At 35.1% G+C, this 23,265-nt stretch overlaps 1 protein-coding gene across 1 annotated transcript in view; it reads left to right on the top strand.

Moving 5' to 3' along the window:
* Nucleotides 1-460: 460 nt before the first annotated feature.
* The window catches only part of LOC106165553 (follistatin-related protein 5), a 30,330-nt gene continuing 7,525 nt past the window's right edge, over nucleotides 461-23,265 (top strand). The window contains exons 1-9 of the mRNA XM_013543792.2: nucleotides 461-621; nucleotides 1,846-1,929; nucleotides 7,544-7,691; nucleotides 8,025-8,252; nucleotides 14,641-15,153; nucleotides 15,587-15,796; nucleotides 21,989-22,155; nucleotides 22,476-22,593; nucleotides 23,088-23,252. Coding sequence (XP_013399246.2) covers nucleotides 1,855-1,929; nucleotides 7,544-7,691; nucleotides 8,025-8,252; nucleotides 14,641-15,153; nucleotides 15,587-15,796; nucleotides 21,989-22,155; nucleotides 22,476-22,593; nucleotides 23,088-23,252 — 1,624 coding nt within the window. The 5' untranslated portion in view covers nucleotides 461-621; nucleotides 1,846-1,854. The remainder of the gene's footprint in view (nucleotides 622-1,845; nucleotides 1,930-7,543; nucleotides 7,692-8,024; nucleotides 8,253-14,640; nucleotides 15,154-15,586; nucleotides 15,797-21,988; nucleotides 22,156-22,475; nucleotides 22,594-23,087; nucleotides 23,253-23,265) is intronic.

A 23,265-nucleotide genomic window follows, 5' to 3' on the forward strand; every position in this document is an offset into this window, starting at 1 on the left:
GAGAGTTTAAATAAATAAAGAAAGATAAAATGAAATCGATCTCCGAAATCATGCAACAAGATGCGTGCATGCTAGCTGTGTGTCTGTGTCAGTCGATATTTCTTCTCCTTTTTAATAAGTCAGATATCAACTGGGAGGATAGATCCAACCTTTTAAAGTCTGTTATTATCACAATGCTTGAATGATAGAACCATGTTGATGAAGTGTTGAAAGTACCGTGCTGCCATTGTGTTCAATCAGTTTTGCACACCAAACGCAATCACTGCAAACCTAAATCCACACCCCTTCACGATGTATTGAGGAGAAATCAATAAAATATGGTTGAAAGTGTGCATAATTCATTCAGTGATTCAGATATGCAGAGAAAGCAAGCAGAAATTGTCGTGAGTCATTCATCCGTCGGATAATCTATGAGATTCATTCCGGTAAGTCGATTACCACCGTTGATTATCTTTCACCCCCCGAGAACGGAATAAACTCGGCAGGGTCAACATTCATTTTGCAGCCGCGGTTTCGATTATTATGACTGCATTAACATAGAAGGCAGCTGCCGACTACCACTTTAGACTTAGGAGTTGTCTCTCCGTCAGGCAGCGTCTAACCCTGTAGACTAGAACTAAGGTACGTAGCGGCTTTGGTTATATTTACTCCTAACGTGTTATAAGATGCAAATTTTTTTTTGATGTCCGTATTAATGGCCGGTACAGTTATAGCTGAGCTGCCTAGCTGCTCAGTTTGTCTTTTTGTCCCAGACAGTAATGTGTTTGTGATCCAGACGCAGTTGCCTGAAGTTTTTGCTTAGCGTACTCTGGCCTCTCTTTGCTGTAGTACTCATATGACAGTTACTGATACTTGCGGTGTTTGTTGCTCAAACTCAGACACTGAGAAAGCATGATTTAATGAAATGCCACAATAATTATGACAGGATTTTTTTCTTGGTAATACCCAGCAATGTCCTTTGCCACGGTTTGGCTTTAAAGACAGACCTTGACAGCGACGTGACAGTTCCAGCTCATGCATGGAGAGAGTGGGAAGTGTATAGATTGGTTGTTATGTATCGGGAGACTTAATTTGTATGTTTAAAATACCCACATGTAACTACATATATAAATACATGTACTGAGTACATGTAGTTCACAATGCACATGATGTCGTTTTCACATGGCCATTTATTATCATAGCGTCTGCAATTGATCTTATCATTGATTCAGCTTATTGATGATTAAGGTGTTATGTTAAGGATAAGATAAACTGCCAAAGAACAAAAGCCTGTTTTTTTTCTCTTCAAATCTGACAGTTGTATTTAATCAGATGCAAAATTGAATATTGAATAATTCCTGCATGGCTTACTATATTTATGTACTATCTGTGTCAATTTTATGATGTTGATTGTTTTTGTGTTGGTAGTAAGTTGTCAGTTTAGTTGTTCTTTGTTTATTGGGGGTGGGATCTAATAAAAAAAGTTAAAATATGATTTTCTTTTAATTAATGTGGATATAGACATCTGCATGTCTGATGAATAAAGTTAAAGCTTTTCTACACGTGTATAATTTTGTTTATTTTTGCTGTCCGTTGTATAAACTATATCAGCATGTATTTAAAGTGAAATCTCTCATCTTTCTTTTAAGATATGTGTGAAATAGATAAACTTGTACTTTTATGTTTTTTTTTCATCATTTTGCAATGGTTTTGTAGTTGAGACACGTTGTTTCTTGTGTTAGGAATAACAGGATGCTTTATTGGAGTCAGGGCAAATAATATGTATAATGTGTAATATAATATGTAAGGTATGATAAAAATAATGTAATAAGCTGTGGATATGACCGCAAGCTGTTTTATTTGCAGGTTATTTGTATGACCATGAAGTTGAGTTGGTTGCTGGTGGTTAGCTGTGTAGCAGTTCTGGGCTGGTGTAAACCAAGGGGAAAGGTAAGTGGATCTCACTTTAAAGTTGTTGGGTAAATTAATGTATTTGGTCTACCCCCTATTTCAAAGAATCTTGTCATGCATTCAGATGGACTAGACAGTATCAAAATACACTCCTGATTGATGGCCACTGAATAGCTTCTGATCTCTCTCAAAAAGCGTACAAACATTTATTATTGATTAACTTTACCCTTTCCAACATCTTCCCTCACAAATTTTTTTTTTTCATGACTTGCTCCAATAGTTCTTCATTTATGTAGTAGAATTTTCTGAAAGGTTGTACCATATTAGTAAATAGAGAGAGAGTTGTTAGACATGTGACATTGCCTTCTTGTTTCATTGACTTAACATGTGAAGTCACATTCTGGAGATGGTATTAATTTTTTATCGATTCTCATAGTGAACAAATCAATAGCCTGTGGAGAGGATAAGGTCACGCCAGTTATTTACCAAAGGTTCCTATGCCAAAAATCAATAACAAAGGGGTTTTACTTCTCCCTTGTTTTTTTCCCCTGTCTTTTGTATTGAGGGGATTCCTGATAGTATAGGGTTAATCTCCTTCTGAATCTTGATGAACCTTTTACATCAGAAATAGTCATATGATCCAGGCGATAAATGTGTTTTGGAGATATCTTACAGATTTGGTCAACAAAACTTCATTTTATTGATGATGATGTGCACAGTGACTCAATATATTGTAGAAATCAGATTGAAAAAGATCATAGGAATTTTAAAATAACAGTAAATCTTGGGTCTAGAATTCTACATATTAAGAATTGCTTTTCATAAACATTTTACTAATAGTCTCTTTGGTATAAAGCTAAAAAAAATTTGAAAATATAACTGGGCATATAAAAAAAGATCTGTCTTTAAAGATTGGATTAGCTGTTTGCTTCGTTACGTTACACAAGTAATACCTTATCACCCAAAGTATTTCTAAATGGTCCCTGTATTTTTTCTCTCATTTTTAGACATTTTTGCTGCCTTGTTTAATTTTGTTTACTCTTTCCTTGTAATATTCCTTGCTCAATCATCTCAGACTTTACGAAAGCATTGGATCGTTTTTATGGCCTTTCGTAAAGTCTGTCATTTATGACTTGCCATCTTGTAATATGTCTTTGGCAGCAACACTACAAAAGGAATATCTGTTGTCGTTTAAATCTTAAAAAGACCCCATCAAGAGAGAAGAGTAGAGAAGTCCAAGTCATCCTTTCCTCCATCTTGTGTGATGTATGTGCTGTCTTGATATGCAGGTGTTACATCTGTCTAATGGTTTCCTTGGCCATGGGTTCAAGTTTTTTTATGTAACTGGCATGATATTTTCTTTAAGCAGACTACTACTAGTACTAGTATTCTGAACTTGAAATGAACTGGACATTTTGGCTGAAAAGTAAAGAAGATCAGTTTTCTGCCCTTCTCTGCATTCGACTGACAAGTACTTGTTGGTCTCACTCTGCTGTAGATGGATTCAAGTGTCCTGCTATAACTGCTCTTTCATTGTTATCTCCACTGTGCAACGGGCTGGGAAATGAGGCATAGGAGATGTATTCATGATGGCTGCTTGATTTATTGGTTTGATTCGTCTGTTTGTCTGCAATCTATACAGTTCATGGTAGCACATACAATTAATTTAAATGCTAAAGATAAGTTATTTTTGCTAGTGCAAATGAAAAAAGGGTATTTTTATATTTTTAGATTTGTCATTAGTTTAGTTAAACGGAACTAATTTGACCAGAATTTAAACTTGCCCAATCTTTTACAAGACAGTTTGATCACTGACTACAAAATATAATGTGCCACTTCATATATCAGAATATTTACCATATTTTTGTAAATTTCACAGTATGAAAACTTTGAAACTGCAAAATCAAAATTATAATGCTTTTTGCACCCTTTTTTGTAGGGTTTGAAAGTGTAAATTACATTTACACTTTGCAGCTTTGCAGGTGCAGTTCAAGTATAGATTTTGCTGTTCAAGCTCAGGTCAAAAGAAGGATATATACATTTTATTATCAAGAATCCTCCACACCCACACATTTAAGGGAACAACAGAAAACTCGATGTATTGATTTCTCCAGACAACAGAAATAGAAGGCTCTTGTGGTGTATGAGTCACAGCGGAGATTAGTCTGGATATTTGGTGGATCTGCATTTCTACCATTTTGTAAAATGTCCAAGAGCAACATAACATAAAATATCATTATTAATAATACAACTGTTCTCATTAATTTGATATTGAAAACCCAAGTTTTGCTAAATAGTCTGTTTGAAATATGGCAGCCTTTAATTTTAATAATGAAAAGCAGGGTGATCATTGTTGTTTGATTCGATGATGATTAATGATTTTAAAACTGTTTGTGTTTTGTGTACTCTGTGCCAGAATCATGCAGTAATATTAGATCAGTACCACATACATCATCCTCAAAGACTGCTGTACGTATAGCAGGTAGATTTGTATCCATTGTGTTTAAACAGTGAGCATATCTCGGGAGTCTTGTTGTCCTAGGTGACTTCAGTGATTGATTGCTTTGTCTTTTTTATGATATATCAGATATCCCCACCTGAGTTTTTGCCTCAGCGCTCTGGTTGTGGTGTGCGCTGTATCAGTGTCACTGTATGAATAGGGGTCTTTGGTGCTAGGGCTATTGTCATGATGAGAAATGGGTCTTATGGTGTGGCTAAAAGTTCATCATATTTAAATTTTAATTTCCTAATGTGTCATAGTATATTTACTTTCAGTTTATGTTGGAGGGTGGAATGTGAGTTTATAATTTATGATATAATTGAAGGGACAGTGCGGTGTATGTGAAGAACAGAAATAATACACATCCCTACTTGAATATATATTTTACCTAGGTTTAGTTTAATATGGTCATCCAGGCTCATATGGTGACAGGTATTCTTCCAGTCACTGGGGCCATAGTAGTTTGTCTTTGACTTGAGATGAATCGCTGGTAGTCCATATAAATGAAATATTATGGCCGTTTTATCTAAAACAATAGTAATGCATTGCCTTGGATCTGTTTTATGAAAGGAAAGAAATGGTTGATGTCTAAGGTATCTTTTATAACAAGACAAACATATTTGTATTTTTAATGGTATAATTATTCACAGTAACTCTTAGAAGACAACTAAAATCATAAATTCAAATGTGCCAAAATATTCCATCATAAATTTAAAATTAACTTTTCGTCTAAGTTTTTGTGTGAATCTGTCCCTCAGCAGATGTTAGGTCCTCTATATGACTGCTTTGTCTTGTCACTGGTGGGTAAAATTGCATCAAAAAAAGTAAAAGTCAAAGCTTCCAGTGGTTAGTAAATAATAATAATAATAATAATAAATAAATAAGATAAAAAACAGGACATTGTTATAAAAATTCTGGGAACCTATTGTTTTTAATTTATGCAGTGTACCTCGTGAGTTAATAATCTTCACACTGGGGTTTAAGTGGAATTTTGTGTTCTAATCATATCACTGGTATTCCACACACAGCAAGCCTTTGAATTATTGTCCAAGCAACTTTTTATTTTCCATCTTGTCAGTTTCGATTATCATTTTTGTCCACTTCTCAGAGATACCTTATAATTGTTTGAAATGTGATATATAATGAACTCAATGAACATCTGTAATGTGCTTCTGGTTTTAAATACACTTAGAGATTAGTGGTGTTTTCTTTTTAGTTGGAGTCTCCCCCTCTCTTTCCTGGGTCTGGTTTCACCTACTCCCTCCTTTCTCTTACTGCCTTGCCATATTTGTATCTAGTATTTAATTAAGAGTCTCATTGATTCATGCTTTGCTTTGGGGTTTTCATGCACACCTCTTTTAACTTTTAAACCCTCCTTCAAATAAACTGTAAACTGAATCCACCACAAGACATACAAAATGGTAATTGTACAATTGAACCTTGCTATTGAAAAGGGAGACCCTTAGAATTTTTAATGGGGAGAAATGGCTCAGAATTCAAAAGAAGATCTGGGTAATATTTCTTGTTTAATGGAGAGTAGAATAAAGCATTTTGTATGGTCATTATCTTTTTAAAGCATGGTTGGTAAATACTTCAACTGCTGTCACAAATTGGGGATGCAAAAATAAAATTGCACAGTTCTGTGAAGGTTTCACAGATCATTCTAATTGGGTCAAAGGAGATTTTTTTAAGGGGGTGGGGTAAAAGCAGTTATTGTGCTTTAGGGACATTAAAAAGGAGGGTAATTTGTCTTAAATTATTCGTGACATATTTTAAAAATCATGAAATTCCATTATGGACTAAAATGAAGAGAAATTTGAGTACTGCCTGTCAAATCAATGATAACAAGTGGAAAAGTGTGCATAGGTATAGTTGTTTGGGAGAATTGAATGCAAATAAAAGTCCCATGTTTAACTTGGTACTTCAGACCATCTGGTTATTTGCTAAATGTGAACTTGCCCAAAGGGCTATTGATTATTAAATATATGGTACAGTCCTAGCTGTTGCAGGCATAGACTGCCTTACAGTTCAAAAGAGATGGAATCAAATTATATGGCCTGTGTTTTTTTTTCTTTTAAATTTTAGACTTTCATAAACCAGATGCTTTCCTTTAATAAAGACCATAATATATACAGCCCCCGTTTCTTCTTAAAGATCATAATTGAGTGAATTATTTGCCTGTCCATTACATAAATCCCAACCTCTCAAAGAATTGTGGCCAATCAAGGCAAATTTCACAAAGCCACCGTTAGCTAACGACTGTCTGTACAGTTTCTTATTCTTAGTAAGTTAATTTATCTGCCCACATGATGTGTTGAGCAAACCCTAAAATGTAAATACAGTTTAAAACTTTTAAAGGCTTATCATATAGCCAAGCTGACCTCTTGGGCCAGTTGCACAAAAGAAATTTAGACTTAAAGTTGTTCCAAGAAAAATCAGTTATAGTACACCTCAGTGAAATATTGAGCCTGTTTTAATGCATTGGAAAGGGGTGTTTTTGACCAATGTATAGTTACTTTTTATTAGTGAACTACGGAAAATAAGCAGATACTTGGCTGAAAGGGACTGTATGCTATAGTAGCCTGTCGTGTTACTAAGAGATTGAGAGGGCAGTAAACTGACAGAGTGAATATTGGAGATGAATAGGTCAGTTTTACAATAAATTAAGTCTTGAAAACGTGGCCCCTTTATCTGATATCTGCTAGCTGTGACCGAATTTTCAGTCTAGTTATAAAGGATTCGCTAAATTTATTTATGCTACTTCGACTTAAAAATACAGTATCTGTACAATTTATAATTTTCCCCATTAAAAAGATTGATTTATTATACAATTATAAAAAACAAAAAGCAACAAAAGGTTGAATCTACAGTTACATCACATATCAAGTTCTGTGTCATGATGTGTATTGATTTGGTGTTAGAAGTATTGTCTGGAGCACATTTGGGCAGCAATTTGTGGTTTTCGATCAAGGTTTTAAAAGATTACGTAAATTGTTTTTGTGCCAGGCGAGATAATTGTTATTTTGTAGGTTTCTTTCTTTCTTCCCATTGTCCTTTGAGTTACTAGTACATGTATGCTTTTTATTGCGCAATTTCAAATTGTTCAATTTCATAACAGATTTCATACAAATGCCTTTTTTTACTGTGTTCCAGCATGGCTTCTTTGATGATGAAGCAGACGATCTTCCAAAGATGCACATTCAGGTGATGAAGGAAAGAGAACAGAAGCCAAGTGCTCCCAGGAAGCCACATGTAGACAAGACAGCTGAGGAAAAGAAGGCCGATGAAACGGTTACAAAAGGTAAGTATTCTTCTGATTAGATTTAGCATCTGGTCAGAATCAGTGCTTTAGTTTTGATATTGTGTTAGCTAGGACATTGTGTGAAAAAAATATTGTGTTAGTTTTTTTAATTGTCTTACATTAGAACAATTTAGCAAGGGCCATTTTGAAAAGACCTGCCATGATGAAAAATAATATAAGTATCATGTTTGCTATAAGAGAAAAATAATTCTCATTTGGGAAAAAATGGGCCAGACGATGTTTTGTGTCAAAAGGAAAGATGTGATGGTAAAATAGTTATGTTGTATTTTGGATTTTTCTGTAGATTAAAAAAAAAACTTTTTTTTTCTCCAGACCCATGTGCTGGAGTGTGGTGCCAGCTGGGACGAGCCTGTAAAGTGAACGCAGATGGCTTTGGGAAGTGCGAATGTGGAGACGAAAAGCTTTGTCTTGGTCACCATAAAAAAGTCTGTGGCACCAACAGGGTATGGTACCCAAGTCACTGCGAGTTGCACCGTCAGGCCTGTGTGTTGAGACAACACATCAGGATTGACCACACAGAAATGGGATGTGTGGAACAAGGTAATACTGCCATTGATATCTATGGAACAAGGTAAAGTAATGATATGTTTCTATGGAACAAGGCAAAGGTATGTTCCTGTTGTAGTTTTTGGATACTTTAAGGGATACTAAAGTAAAGCTGGTAAGAGCCCCAATGTATATTCAGCTATATTCATATACCTTAAAGACTCTAGCACTCCCTTGATATGAGAACATAGTAGTCCTTGTCAAGTCCTTCCTAAGAGGCTTCAAGGAGGTGGTCTACTAGAGGATACTGATAGTGAAACCATCCCTGAACAGACATGGTGGACTGCATTTCCAATCACATTTAATATAAAGGCTGGGCCCTGGCAGACTATCTGCACTGTTACATAACAGTATGTACTGGCAGTAAATTCCGTTTCCCGTTTCCTGAAGAAGTCTATGGAAGAAATACTAAATATCAAAGCTCATTTGATTTGTATGTTAGTGTCTAAATGTTTAAGGTTAATTGTAGATAGGTTTCTATGAAACAAGGTAAAGGGGAGGTTGAATTATGTGGAAAAAGGTAAAGATTTACTGATTTATGTATGTGGCAGAAACTTCAATTAAATGTTAGCAAAACTTGTATGAAAGTTAAAATTTGATTTGAGCTTGAGACACTCTGCTGTGGTCTCGGATGAAGAAGGTGGGAAACATTACTGAGCATCAAGTTGAATAACTGGAAAATGTATTTGAGGCTAAATTATGTTTGGACGAAAATTATCAGGTGTTGTGCAGAATCTGATCCAGAGACTATATGTTTCTGCAAAGGGAGATGAGTTAAGACCATCTCACAATATAAAATACTGTAGCATAATCAGTCTTTTGTTCTCTCTCTCTCTCCCTCTCCCTCTCCCTCTCAAGTCCACTTTTATAATAGTTTCATATTTTATAGTCATAATGTTACTGCAACAGTAAATGGTTACCTTAAAGCAGGTGACATATTATTTAGGGCTCCCATTTACAAAGCTTTTCTCTCTCAGGTGATCAATATATAACAGAGCTTGCATTAACCCTGGAAAATGCCCAGATAATCACTAAAGAGACTAATGGTCTGACAATGACAATGCTTTGCTGTGCTTTTAATCCTGATTAAAATGGACGGAAACATTAAACTTTTCACATTGAAGATAGAGTACTTGTATACGGAGACATTATAGTCATATGTGTTCATTAAAAAGTATTAGGGTCCATTCCCAATGAAACTCTAGTTTTATGAAGATCAGTCCAACTCTGCAGAGACTCACTGAATGCAATCAGATACACTGAATGACGCTCTTCCTTGGAGCAGCTAGGGGGTGATTAACTTTCATGTGCACTTTGTTTTGAGTGTGACCAAATGCTAAAATTAACCCCCCCCCCCTCCCACCACCTGCTCAAGGAAGCCCGTCATACAGCATATCTGATTGCAGTCAATGAGAATCCCTACAGAGTTGGATGGATCTATGTTAAGCGTTCGTTTCATTGGGAGTGGGCCCTTAGATCATATAATCACAGTGCTGGTTGGTGGACCACAAAAGAGCGTGTTGTTCCATTAATGGCTGTGCAAAGAGAATGAATCCTGACCCTCGGTGGTTATTGATCAGTTGAGCTGGCTTTTATCTTATTACGTCTTGAGTGCATTTAATATCCCCCTGGTTCATTATAAACACCTTTGCTGCTACTTTGGGTGGGATTCTCGTCACATGCCCTGCATTTTAACACTTGTTATTTAAAGGAAAATTATATTGATGATATGAGCTGCCACATTCTGCAACTTTTTGGCATAATTTTTTTAAAGAAAATTACATTGGCAAAATATTTTTTAGTGCTGGGACTCTTTCTGGCAGAGATCTTAATAGCATTAGAAATTGTTAGTCAGACATATGTGAGAAGTAAGGAAATTAGTTGCAGTAATTGAAATGTCTGTCATTCTTTATCCGCCAACTGCACTAAGAACAAACCTATTTATTTATTCCCTTTATATAGAATATTTAACCACTCTTGCAATGAAATGCAGTGGACCAATATACATTCCCAAGCCCCAATAGATTTTTTTGCTTACATCATTACTTGTCAACACACTCTTTTAACCTGTTTTGTGGTTTCACTCAAAGCATAGATTGCCTTTGTGAAATCGTGAGGCAACTTATAGAAATCAATCAGTGCTCTGGGTCTGGCAAATACAGCACTTTATTGGCTAAATCAGATGCTTCAATGTGCTAAATGTCATGGCTTTTTGGAAAGAATAGGCTGTATGCAATAATAAAAAATATTGGCGAGTGAAAACTGAGTTTGGCTCTCTCGGAATTAGTAGGCGTCTTTTTTTTTTTGGAAAAGAAGGACACTTAAAGAATTTTTTGTCACGAACTGATAATGAAGGGCTTTTTAGAAGATGAAAAGCTAAGAACTGATTTAATTTGTATTCCAGGACAAATTATAAAGGTTCATTGGCTGAATAGTTATAGGCAAACAACTTGTGTTAAACCTAATTGTTATTACAAAAATATGAATATTCAATGAAATTTCAGCAGTTTTCTCTTTATCACCATGGTATATATACCATAACCAAAATTGATGAGAAAATTACAGCCTATAAACCCATTTGCACTTATTATTTCATTAAGAAAGTAACTCATAAATGAGATACTTAGAACTGTAAAACAGGTTTATGGATGGTAATTCCATGAATGGTTTTGCTGTGATGAATGGAGAAGTGTTCAAATTTCCAAGAAATTGAATTTTTGCTATGTAAAGGTCTAAGGCCTACTGTGATTGTTAGATTCTTCTAAAGGTGAGGTCAGATGGAATTCAGAGGGATTTTATCCCATAATTTTCTGTCAATGGCCTTCTACCTTTCAAATTGAATAAAATTAGTACATTGAACTCAGACAACTGACAGGATATGAGACATCGGTCATTTTAGAAAAATAGCCAATTAAGAAGTGCCATCTGTGTTCTACAATAATTGATTAGGTCTGGGTGGTCAAGAGAAAATGTTGGTTTGGCCCCCAACCAAAGTCTAAATTAGATATATCCACATAGAAATCAATGCAGTGAGAGAATTTTTTTTTTTTGTGCAGACAGAGAACAAACTTATCTGTTACTCTAGAAATATGACCACAGACAGTAGATTGGATAGAGTCAGATAGTGGTATCTAGTTTGATCTGACTTCTTGGATTTTCAGTTAATTAAGTTTAAAAGCAGCATGTCATAAGTCTTTATATGTGAATGATGTCTTCATGTTGAAATTAATATCAAGCATTCATCCACACGCATGCGTGCACGCGCACACGCACACACAGTTTAGGTGAATAGATTGATATGGGCATAATTGTTTACACACAAGCAGAAACATGCATACACGCACACACCTTTCATGCTTAAATGTGATTGAACAGAGCACAAAATCAGATACAAACAATTCTTGTTGTTGACTGTAAATTGGCCTTTCTGTATCTATTGGTCTGCTGGGTTCCTTATCTGGGCTGACTATATATCTTCACTGTAAGTTACCAGTGGTCTTACTCTTCTTTTAGAGATGTAAATCCTGAGAGTTAATCCCCTCCTTGGAATTATTAACCAGGTGCAATCATGAGATTCCTTGAATGTTCTACCATACACAAGGTTTTTACCCATGAAATAATACAGGTACACAACCCGCACCTCATCTGATAGGAATTTTGGCAATGGGAGAAATGAAATAGTATGTTGAGTAAGGCATGCTTGGAAAAATGTTGTCACAGAATATGTATTTTGGTTGTGCTACACAACCTTATGGGTTCAATAATCTGATTTTAAACAAAAAAAGAAAAAAAAATCTGCCGTTAAGTGTTTTTCCTGTCAAATTAATCAGTTAATGATCAATTCAATATTTTGTAATATTTAGGAAATTTTGAGTATTATTGAATAATTCCTGGAAAAAAAATCAATTTTTTGCATGTGTGTGTATGGCTTTAATGTATGTATATTAGGTAAGAGTTATCTAATCAACTGATTATTTCAAAACTTCCATTGTTTTCCACCCCAGTGACTCAGCCCTCATACATGCTAAATGGTTTCAGAGTGACGACATGACTTTCATAACGCAGCTTATCTGTGGTGTTGAAATAAACCGTAGGAAATCAACAATTACTGGGAATTGATCTTTTTAAATATTCACGTATGTTGTTACCACCACTCAAGTTCTAATGAAATAATAACAATGCATACAGCATGCAGCAAGCATTAGGCGCTTGGCCGTATATTGATTTTTGTCAAGGAAGCCATTAAGGGAGGTCTGTTGACAGGTTTTTCAGCTAATACACTGTGGGTTGGTGCTAATGATATAATATTACCAAAACTAAACAGCTGTGACGTTCGCATCAACACTGATTGATTTAGTTGAAGTTGCATCAAGTAGTTTCCTATTTCATGGTCTTATCATCTCTAAACACCATTGTGTATACAAGCTGTAAAATAATTATTCTCTAGGAGCGGTTCCTGAGTAACAGAAGAACCTACCATATGCTTTTCTATGCAATGAAATTCTGGGTTTACATATTTCAGCTATCAGTTTTTGTGATTGAAAACCATAGGGAGAGCTATATTGAACAAAGGCCATAAACAGACATTTTTTTGAATCAAGAATTGAAACGTGAAAAATTAAAGTTTGGAATATTTTGTTTTTTATCAATTAAATATTTTGTGCTCATTATTAAACTAGCTGAAAGTATGAAAATATTGTATGCTATAAAAAGAATTTTTATTTTATTATTTTTTTAGTGTAATCGTGATTTCTTATGTATTTAAGAAGCATTTCTGGCCAGCAGATAGTATATTGAGTCACATAAATGGCACCTCATGGCTTAGGGATATTTTGTATTGACAATAATTGCGACAATTTCTAGTTCTCTCAGCGGACAGATTTATTCAGCATTAAGTATGATTGTTTTCCTTCTCCACAGATGCTATTTGAAAATCATGACGGTTGAAAATTGCACTCGGGTGGTAATCAATTATTGTGGAACAACGTAAAGTACGTTGTCCATGCTTTCTCAACCTTGACCATGGTTCAGATAAAACCTCATAAGCCCTATCCCCCAGGATTTATTCCTCTCGGAAACGGAAGCCGGTGTTTCTTTGAGTATTCTTTTCCACATTAGTTAGGTATTGATTTTACATGGCCGCCAGATCTTGACAGGCAATGGCCTGCAGCTTTCATTAGATCAAGCCAAGTCTGCTGGTATTTATACTGATAATGCTCTCAGAATAGAAAGATAATAAGTAGTTATTTTCTATGTGTGGGAAGTACACAGAGTGAAGGAGCAATGAATATTTATAGTGTTTGGCCAAAGATTTTCCCAGAGCTACCTGGTCACAATGAATTAGTGCCATTAAAAACACATGCTGTAAAGCTGAAGAGAGAATGTACACACATACACACACATTTCAAAAATCTTTATTTTATCTACATTTATTTTTCTGTACCTGTAGATTCAATGATGGCTACTTGTGGTCACAGTTGTGGAGGTACCATCTAAAATGAGGTGGCATTTGGAACCCAAGTACCTCTCCACCCTGGGGCACTGGTCAATATTTCTCCCCCCCCCCCCCCCTGGACCCCATACCAATATTTAACCTTTTATTTGACCCCCCCCCCCCTTGCACAGCAACCCACCAGATACATACATTCACTGCATTGCTAAACATTTACCTAACATCACTGCATGTTGTCTGCATATGAAAAAATATTCCTAACAAAGTGAAGTGATTATAATAATGTGAAATGTATGCACCATCTCCATGGAGATTAATAGACAAAAAAAGCATAGGAACAATGGCTTTGATCGTCGTGGAAACTGTAACATGATGCAAGGTGGCCTAGCTTGTAGCTGCTTTCCTGACTAACATTGTATCTCTGAGGAGATACTGATGGCAAGTTTCTTTGAGTCATGATGTTGTGGCCAGTGTTGGGGTCTGTGGCCTGGCATGTTGTTAGCAAATGACACAAATCAGGAGCATTGCAATGAAATAAATAATTGATGATTTTTCTCTACTTTGTATGATAATGGTATTACAAGTTGCAATGAGGTGGACTGTTGATATGGACTAATAAGAATGGTTAATATTTCAAAGTGAAAAAAAAAAAAAAATAAATAGAAGTATGTTGATTTCTTTATACTTACTATGTTAATGTATTTATTTAGTAATCAAAATTGGTAACATTCTGTTATAGATAATTGCTTCTTTTCCCTGAAGTAATTTCACTGTCTCTGTCTGTCTTTCTATTCATCTGTGTTTACACAATCTATTGATACATACATACATACATACATACGTATACATACATACATATAGATTTGAGGTTAAAGTGACGTATTAAAGTGAATTATGCAATTATTATGTATACAGTTTTCCTACTTTCAGAATCGAGGAAGAAGGAGGCATCAAAAAAAGAGAGTGTTGACAAAAAAAGCAACAAAGAAGAAAGCACCAAGAAAGATGTACCTAAACCAAGTGAGATTAAAATGGCTAACAAAAAGTCTGTGAAGAAAGATCTAGAATTTCAAAAGCCTAATGAAGTACACATAGAATCACATACAGTTGATCTTCATTCTGTGGAGGAAGAAAAGACATCTGATCACCATCGACATAACAAGCACCATTCCAAAAAAGATGACACAAAGTCTAAGAAAAAGGAAAAGAAGGAGGAGGAAAACAATAAGGACTCTGTAGAAAAGGTCCATCACGACAGCCCCAAAGATCAGCCCTCACTTTCGTTGAAAATGAACAAGATGCTGAAAGAGCAGAAAATGGAAAAAGCTCAAGCGAAAGACTTTGCTGTAGTCTATGCTGTCTGTACAGAAGAAGACTACAAGAGCTTCAAAGATGCTGTAGTGAAATATCATTGCAAAAGGATGGAAATAGACTGCAAAAACAGTAAGTGTGTTAGGTGTGCCAATATGAGTGGGAAAATGTGTTGGTTGTAACTGTGTGATAGCTGACATTGGATTTTTTGCGCACACAATTGTGAAATTTTCTTTTTAATTAAATATTATAATATGAAATTTTGATATCAGTAGTAGCAGCATGGTTCAGATCTGTTGTGCTTTTTGTATTTAAAACAAAATTTGAAATGGACCTTATATAAAAAATGGTGATAACAACTTAAGCAAAATTCAGACTAAGCCTTTATGCTAGAAATTAAGTCCTTCATAAGCCAAATAATTACATCAGCAATGTCTAATGCAGTTATAAAATCATTTCTTTTTTGCTTATCCTGCTAGTTCCTTTAAATCAAAAATTTGTTTCATGTTTTTTTCTCTATAATATTGATCATCATTTTTCTACAGCTATATACAATTATTTGCAGGAAAACAGTTGCTTGGTAACTTGATGTTTGCTTATTATGACGCCGACTTAGATGGCGTCTTAGTGGAAAGTGAACTGGCAGCCATTCACAAGAGGGATAGTCTGGACAGTCTGACTGACAGTGGCTGTAAACTGACCGACCTCCTGGTATTTGACAACAAGGACAGCAAGGCACATGAAATGTCGAATGCAGAGTTTTTTACAGCTTTTGGTAAGTCCATGTGAACATGTATGCGTGTGTGTTTATGAACAGAAATTTTATGTTTGCTGAAAAATGTGGTTTGAACAAGGTAAAACATAAAAAAGGAAATAATAGATAAATATGACACACAAAGATGCACGCACATGCACACACACACTCAGTGTGTGTAAGAGAGAGAGAGAGAGAGAGGTACTTAATGTGTATCCTTCTATTAGTAATCATATTCCATTATTCAGCCCAGCCTGATATCACAGTGGTATTTTTGTATTCTCTTATCCATCAGCATGCCATTAACTGACTACATCATGCTTTGGTATTGATTCCAAGAACTTGTTTAAGATGGGTTTCTCAGGAGAGGCCTTGCCTGAACTTTACATTGATCTTAAAGGTGAACAGTCTGTTTTTTGTTTTTTTTCTTTTTCTTGAGCTTTTGACCAATGTTGTATGTTCATATTTGTGTAGTTTAAGCCTGCACATATCATTCAAGAGAACAAGTGTACAAATCAGACAGCAATGTTTGAGTAGGACCAATAAAAAAAAAAGTAATAAAAAAAGCAAATTCACAAATTACAGGGAATTGATTTTTGCATCATGTGTGCGTGAAACATTCTTCTTGCTTTGCATGAAGTTAGAATACCTTCAACAGGGAGTAAATTGAATCAGAAGTGCAGAGATGAGATGCAGTGGCAAGATTGACAAGCCTGTCGCCATAAATTGATTATTTTGAAAGCAATTTTAATGTTGCCTGGAAATTGCAAGTTCCTGGTGGTAGAGATAAATAATGTGATTAACAGTCAGATAGCAAAAATCATGATGAGCACAGTGCCTGCTTTGATTAGAACAACAATTTTGAGATAAAGCAAATATTTGTAAGATATTGGCATTTTAATGAAAGAAATTATGCATTAGCGTCATGTTACAGTTTGGGTAAATAGTAGGTAATGGAAATAAATCTACATCTATTTCCTTAGAGTGCCTTATATGGAAAATAAAAAAAAATTGATTGAAAAAAAATTTATTCTCTCTCCAAAGTGTAAGATGGTTGGAAAAACCAGTAAAAGGTGTCTGCATCTGCACAGAACACAAGGAGACACAATGTGGCCATATTCATATGCCTCTTATTTGGGGACTTAAAATTTTTGGTACTTTAATTCAGGACTAATCTGTTCTAAATCAATGAGATAAGGAACCTTTTGGTCTACGACATTTTTTTTATCTGTAAAACAAGCACAACATAGTATTGTAGTTGACTATGTATATGTACTTCTTAATCAGGGGCGGATTCAGAGATATTTTCTGACAGTCTTCCAAATTATCTTTGTTGATCCATTGTTCATTTTTGACCGTCTTCCGACAGAAAAAATTAGATACCCGTCAATGTAAACTTGAAAATCTGACCGTCTTCCGGAAGACCCAGAAGACAGCCTAAATCCACCCCTGTTAATTATCATGGGTCATAGTTGACTGAAGATGTTTGTCCTAAAGTTGAGACCAGCTATCAGTCTACAGTTCTCCTATGAAACAGTCTTGTTAGTACATGATGTACAGTAGAGGAGAGAGGCTGTGGATATCATCAGGATGGCTCACAGTTACTGAGTCATTGAGGAGATCTATTACTCAGCTAACATCATGTATCATTCCTTGCAGGCCAAACTGATAGGAGACTTATTGAATTGGCTGGAGTTCTATGCTTAGATCTTCTCAACATTATGTCTTGGATTCAGCTTTGATAACTAAATTGACCAGAGGTTTTTCTTGACTTAATTCACCCTCCTCAACATGATAATTCCATATTTTGATCTGACAAGATTTACACACCATGATGTCCTAATTTCAGGCTCATTACTAGCTAACAAGATAGCTCGATGCAGCATTTTAATTCATAGTGCTCCTTTCATAAGCGGAGATCTAAGTCATTCAATTTCCTTCACTGAATGCGAATATCATGAGTTTTTGTCATTCTTGGAAATCCATTTGATGCCCAGTAGAATTTGGAGGGTGATTATTTTATACTAAGCATGGTTTAAATGTCATAGTCCATTTTCTCATCACATATATTAGAACAACACATGGAGCCCCAGGGAAGCACATTAGCAGTGTGTTCAGGGGACAGATTTTCTGGGAAAATATTCTACTTACCCTTTGTGAATATCTCTGAATATGTTAGATTTTAGTTTACAGAGAGTAGGGCTACTGTATGTTAATACATTTCACCATGATAACACTTTAACACAGGGAGTTGCCGTCATGACAGTACTAAAACTGCATAGAACTATTGTTGGACATTGTATTAACAATAGAATAACACTTAGATTGGAGTCTGTCATAAATAATATGTACATTAATAATATGATTAGGATGTGTAGATATGACAGTTCTATAAATTTAACTGTTATTATGTTAACTTTTAGACCACTGTAAGCCCCAGAGATTTCTGGAATGCGGAAAGTGGAAGTTATTTCCCAGTTTTGTTTAGAACTCAGGGTTGTACCCCTGGGAACCCCATTTGGCTGTGTCACCAGGACGTGGGTGAACATAATATCACATTGTTAAATTTGATAAAGATTTTCTTTGGAACATGTGGTTTTTTTAACAGAAATTGCCTTAAAAAAGACTTGGAATTTGGGGACCACAATATGATGCGGTCTATAGGTTAAAGGATGCTGTTTTTGAAAAAAAATATGATTTAGATTGAAGGATACTATGATCAGAATACTTACGATTAATTAAGTATTCTGATATACTTTAGCATTAAGATTGGCTTCTTTGCTTAAATTCCACTAAACGGATGAGAACATAAGATGATAAATTGGCCCTTTTTTTCCTGGCAGTTTTGATAAAAACTGAACACCTGGGAATGAATCGACCAACAGATGTTTATGAATGATCATTTGTTATTAAGCACATTGCATCCCTTCAGGGTAAAGGTTCTAGGTAGTATTTTTAGAGCATCCGTAGCATTTGCCTTGCAAGAATTCTACTAATTTCTTACGGCAAATTAAAAACAGCAGCTGATTTGGAAAAAGTGCTTCGCTACTAACAAATAAAACATTTGCCTTGCAAGAATTCTACTAATTTCTTACGGCAAATTAAAAAACAGCAGCTGATTTGGAAAAAGTGCTTCGCTACTAACAAATAAAACATACGTGGAAGCTACTTCATTTGTTGAAGACCGAGAGAACACATGTAATTTTGATTTATAGAACTTTGTAATTTACTGTTATTTACAGTTGATTAGATTAAAGGAATTTATAATTATGTTATTAAAATTAGCAATGTGCTTTACTTTGTATAGAGGTCACAATCTTTTTTTTTTTTTTTTTTTTTTTTTTTTGAAAGAGCAAGATTTCACAAGAAATGTTTGCAGTTGGAAACCTAAGCAAGGAGCAATGACTCACCATTGATTGTAAATCTGTCCAAAAAGTAGCAATAAAGATTTTGGTTAATGAAACAGGAGTAGTAGGAGATAAATATGCCTACAACTTGAGACGTTTTTGGGCACATCTAAACAGAGAATAATACACATCATTGGCTGTTCTAGTATGGGATTTCTTGGAGATTTTTATGGCAATTACCTCTCTGAATGACCCAGAGTTTCAGTGATTGCAGGAAATTAACCTGTGTTATCAGCTTGGCTTGTTTCCTGGAAGCTATCAAACACATAATGGAGATAGGGCTTTCATAATCTTTGAAACCCAGGATGCCACTTACAGATGTTTACCAGAAAATAAGCATATTAATTTTTGGAAATTAAAGTATACAAATTGACTCTAATTACAAGATCCTCATTTCAGTAACCCTTTCCCTTCAAGTTTCATTTGAGCAACAGACAAGAAGTTTGCATACAGAGAAGTGGGTTACGAGTAGGATGTCTCAGATTATGTAGCCCATCTTTGCAAAAAGTTGATGGGCCCTGCATTAGAAGTGCCTCCTTCTGGTGGCCAGTTGGCAGGCGGCTTGGGCTGAGAGTGAGTGGTTAAGGTGGTGTCCGGTCTCAAATAGTGTTGGTTAATGTTTCTCCATTCTCTAGAGACCCATCTATTATTTATATTCAAAGTATTGATTTCCATGGATAATACTTCCAGGGAAGCAAATATGTATTTTCATTAATAGTTTACTGACAAAATGATAAAGCGACTTTAGTCACATTGCATTGATCAATTTCCCTTCCATTCAGTTTTCATCCTACTTTTTATCTTTCTGTTACCCTTTTTGAACATATATCAGCTTCTTACCTTTGAAGCTGTAAAATCCATTAGCTGTAGCCATAATGAGAGAGATAACTGTGTGGGTTATCTGAAATGAAAGACGCATTAGTGCATAGACACATTAATAGTTAGCCTTGGTTGCCATGGAAACGGAAATTATTCGAGCTTCTAAGATGTGGTCTGATCAAAGTTGAAGTGGTGCTATTGTGAGAATTATATTCAGCTCACAAAAGGAGCAAGTTGTTTTTATCCCTGGTGGCATTTGGAAGCATGATGTGGAATGTATTGTCATTCCAGAACAGCATTATTCACTCAGTTATATTGTGACCATTTTTCATGTCCATGATGATTTCTCATAAAGTAGTATTGAAATACAACCACTGTAGGTCATTAGACTGCTGTGGTAATCTAAAATGAGATTATATGTTACCTTGGAAAAATATTACTCACCTGTGACTATTTTTAATTATAAATTTCTGTTTAAACACGCAGATCGAATGCATTTTTCTTATTCATAATTGATACACTTTGAATCATGGTCTAGCTGTCTACATAGGTCTGCCATGGGCTTACTCAGCACTTGCAAAAAAAAAAAAAAAAAAAAAAAAAAAAAAAAAACAGCAGATTATAAATGAACAGAGTTGGAAGTGTTGTGGTTGTCAAGTTTTCTCAAATGTAGAGACTGGGGTAGAGTTAACACTCACCCATTTAGCCAAATGCTAAAAATGACTTCAATTGGCTAAGCAAAAAGGGCTTGATATGACTTGTTTTAGCAAATTATAACCATTTGGATAACAAATTGACAAAAAAAGTGGTGATTTGGCTAAGCGAAAAAAATTGCTAGTGCCACCCCAGAGAGACACAATGTTCTTTCTTTTTCTTTCTCTCCCTCTCTTCCTCCTCTCTCCCTCTCTTTCTGTGACATGACATGGAGGCATTGCAATGACACTCTATACACAAATCTTTTTCATTCTTCTTTATTTTGAGCAAATGCCTGCTTGGAGCATTGTATTTGTAAGCCCACTCAATCTTGTAACCACTAGAATTTTTTTACCTTTATTTGTGTGAGAAGAGTCGTCAGAGTCTGGAAGTCCATCAATAGATTTAAAATAACTGTACATATTACAACAGGATGTCTTATAATCTGCATAAACCTTTAGAACAAGTGTTTTTCATGTTTTAGACAATAAAATAACACCAAATATACATAATAGGGAATCTACAGTCAAATATTAGATTACAGAGAAAATAGGTTGGCACTCTTTACTCTTCTACATTGGCTGCCTTGTCAAAATTGATACTTGATAATCTGCAGTCTTTTCATATAATTAGATCAGACGGGAGAAATACGACTTGGATTTCTAACCTCCAGAGAATATGGCTTAATTTAACCTTTGAATCATTAAGTTTGCACTTGATTCCTTTGGAGTCTTTCTAATGTGGTTTTCTTGAAATTACCACAAGTATATATTTAAGTTATCAAATCATGCACATTTGTCAAGTTAAGTCTGGGTTATATTACAAAAGGAGCACATTTTTTCGCTTTGGCCCTTACTTAAATTGTACTGAATTCACATGAAAAAAAAGAGCAATGGTACTTACGCTGTGTTTTCATAAATTAACTGTACTGTATTGTTTTAATTATTTTCTTATAACTACGGGCCTTGCTCCTTTGTTTAGCCTAGAAGATACTAGTATTTGCTTCTCAGAAATTGATATTGCACACTGCATTTGACCTGTGCTCTTGGTTTTATTGTTGAAAAAATGTTTCTTGGACTGGTTCCATAGAATACTTTCTGGCCGAGAGTTAAGAGTGAAATATTGGCCTTTTACTGACCTTTTTGTTTCAGTTTTATATAAAACAGCCTGATTATGTGACCAGTTTCTCTATTTAATGTCGGACTTATTTGAGATTTCTTATCCAGATGTTTTACATAAGAAGAAAATATGCTTGTAAAATATGCTGTATAAAATATGCTTGATATGTTCACAGACATTCCAACAGTCCACTTGGACGAGGACATGAAGACGTTCACATATCAGGCATCTGTTGGGGACAAGAATGGACTACAGCTGAAGTGTGGTATCCAGGGTGCCAGGGATATCATATGGAAGAGAAATGGTGTGGATCTAAAGAAATCTACTATAGAAGATGTTGAGGTGAGTTGAGATTTGTTACACCTAACACATTATTAAGACTCACTGTCACACGTTTAACACACTGTCACATTTTACACACTATCACATTTAACACTCTTCTGCTGAATAGTAGGCCCCAGTTTTACAAAGGTACATTAGTCCAAATACTTTTAAAAACTTAAAAGATCTGTGTACATATCAGAATTACTTAATTTGGCTCATCTCAAGCCCAATTCAACCCAAGCTTGATCCAGGTAGTCAATCAACAAAAACAAAACAGCATAAAAAAATCTAAACACAATTCAGTTAGTATAGCCCAAAAATTGTATTTTATCTCACAGGTTCTCCAGGACCACAGCTTGTATATAGGGGCAGTGGGTCTCCACCACATGGGCAACTATAGCTGTCTGGACTGGACATATAAGGGGATTGTACAGACACATGTCCTTAAGGTCCAAGGTAGATCTTTTATTTCTTTTTGATATAATATTCAAAATGTAAACTACTCCCCCATGGAAAAAAAAAAAGAATTACACACAGTGTAATTTATTAATTTTACACAGGTGGTAGAGTATGTAAAAGGGTACAGATTTTAATCCTTTTTATAAGATTCACTTCCACAGATTATAACAAGTACATTGATGTACATTTCAACAGCACTATGGTTGATTCTTATAAGTCAAGAAAAATGTTAAAAACTTTAGCTGTATGAGTTTAGACATTTTCAAAGTAATATATTCATACACTTTTTTGTTCTGAGATAGCTCATATATACCCTTAGTACTGTTATTATATATAGCTATATTTTAGGACTATAAAACAGTGAGAAAAATTATTTCATTTTATCAAAGTAAAGTATTTTTGCCCATTCTTTGTATTGTATTCATTGAATTGATTTAAAGCACTTGTTTTTTATATATTCTAAATACTATACTTGTTATATTCTGATCTAGCTGCCCCAGAGGTACAGGTGACACCATCTACACAGTACTACAGAGCAGGCTCTTCCATTAGTATTAAGTGTCACGCTGACGGTATCCCATCACCTGTCCTCTCCTGGGAGGTTAACGAGACGCCAATTATACTGGATCCAGAACACAAACATTATGCTACATTTTGTAAGGAGACTTG

The sequence above is a fragment of the Lingula anatina genome, chromosome 2, assembly GCF_051362555.1.
Source record: "Lingula anatina isolate TDL-2025a chromosome 2, LinAna3.0, whole genome shotgun sequence".
Classification (NCBI taxonomy): domain Eukaryota; kingdom Metazoa; phylum Brachiopoda; class Lingulata; order Lingulida; family Lingulidae; genus Lingula; species Lingula anatina.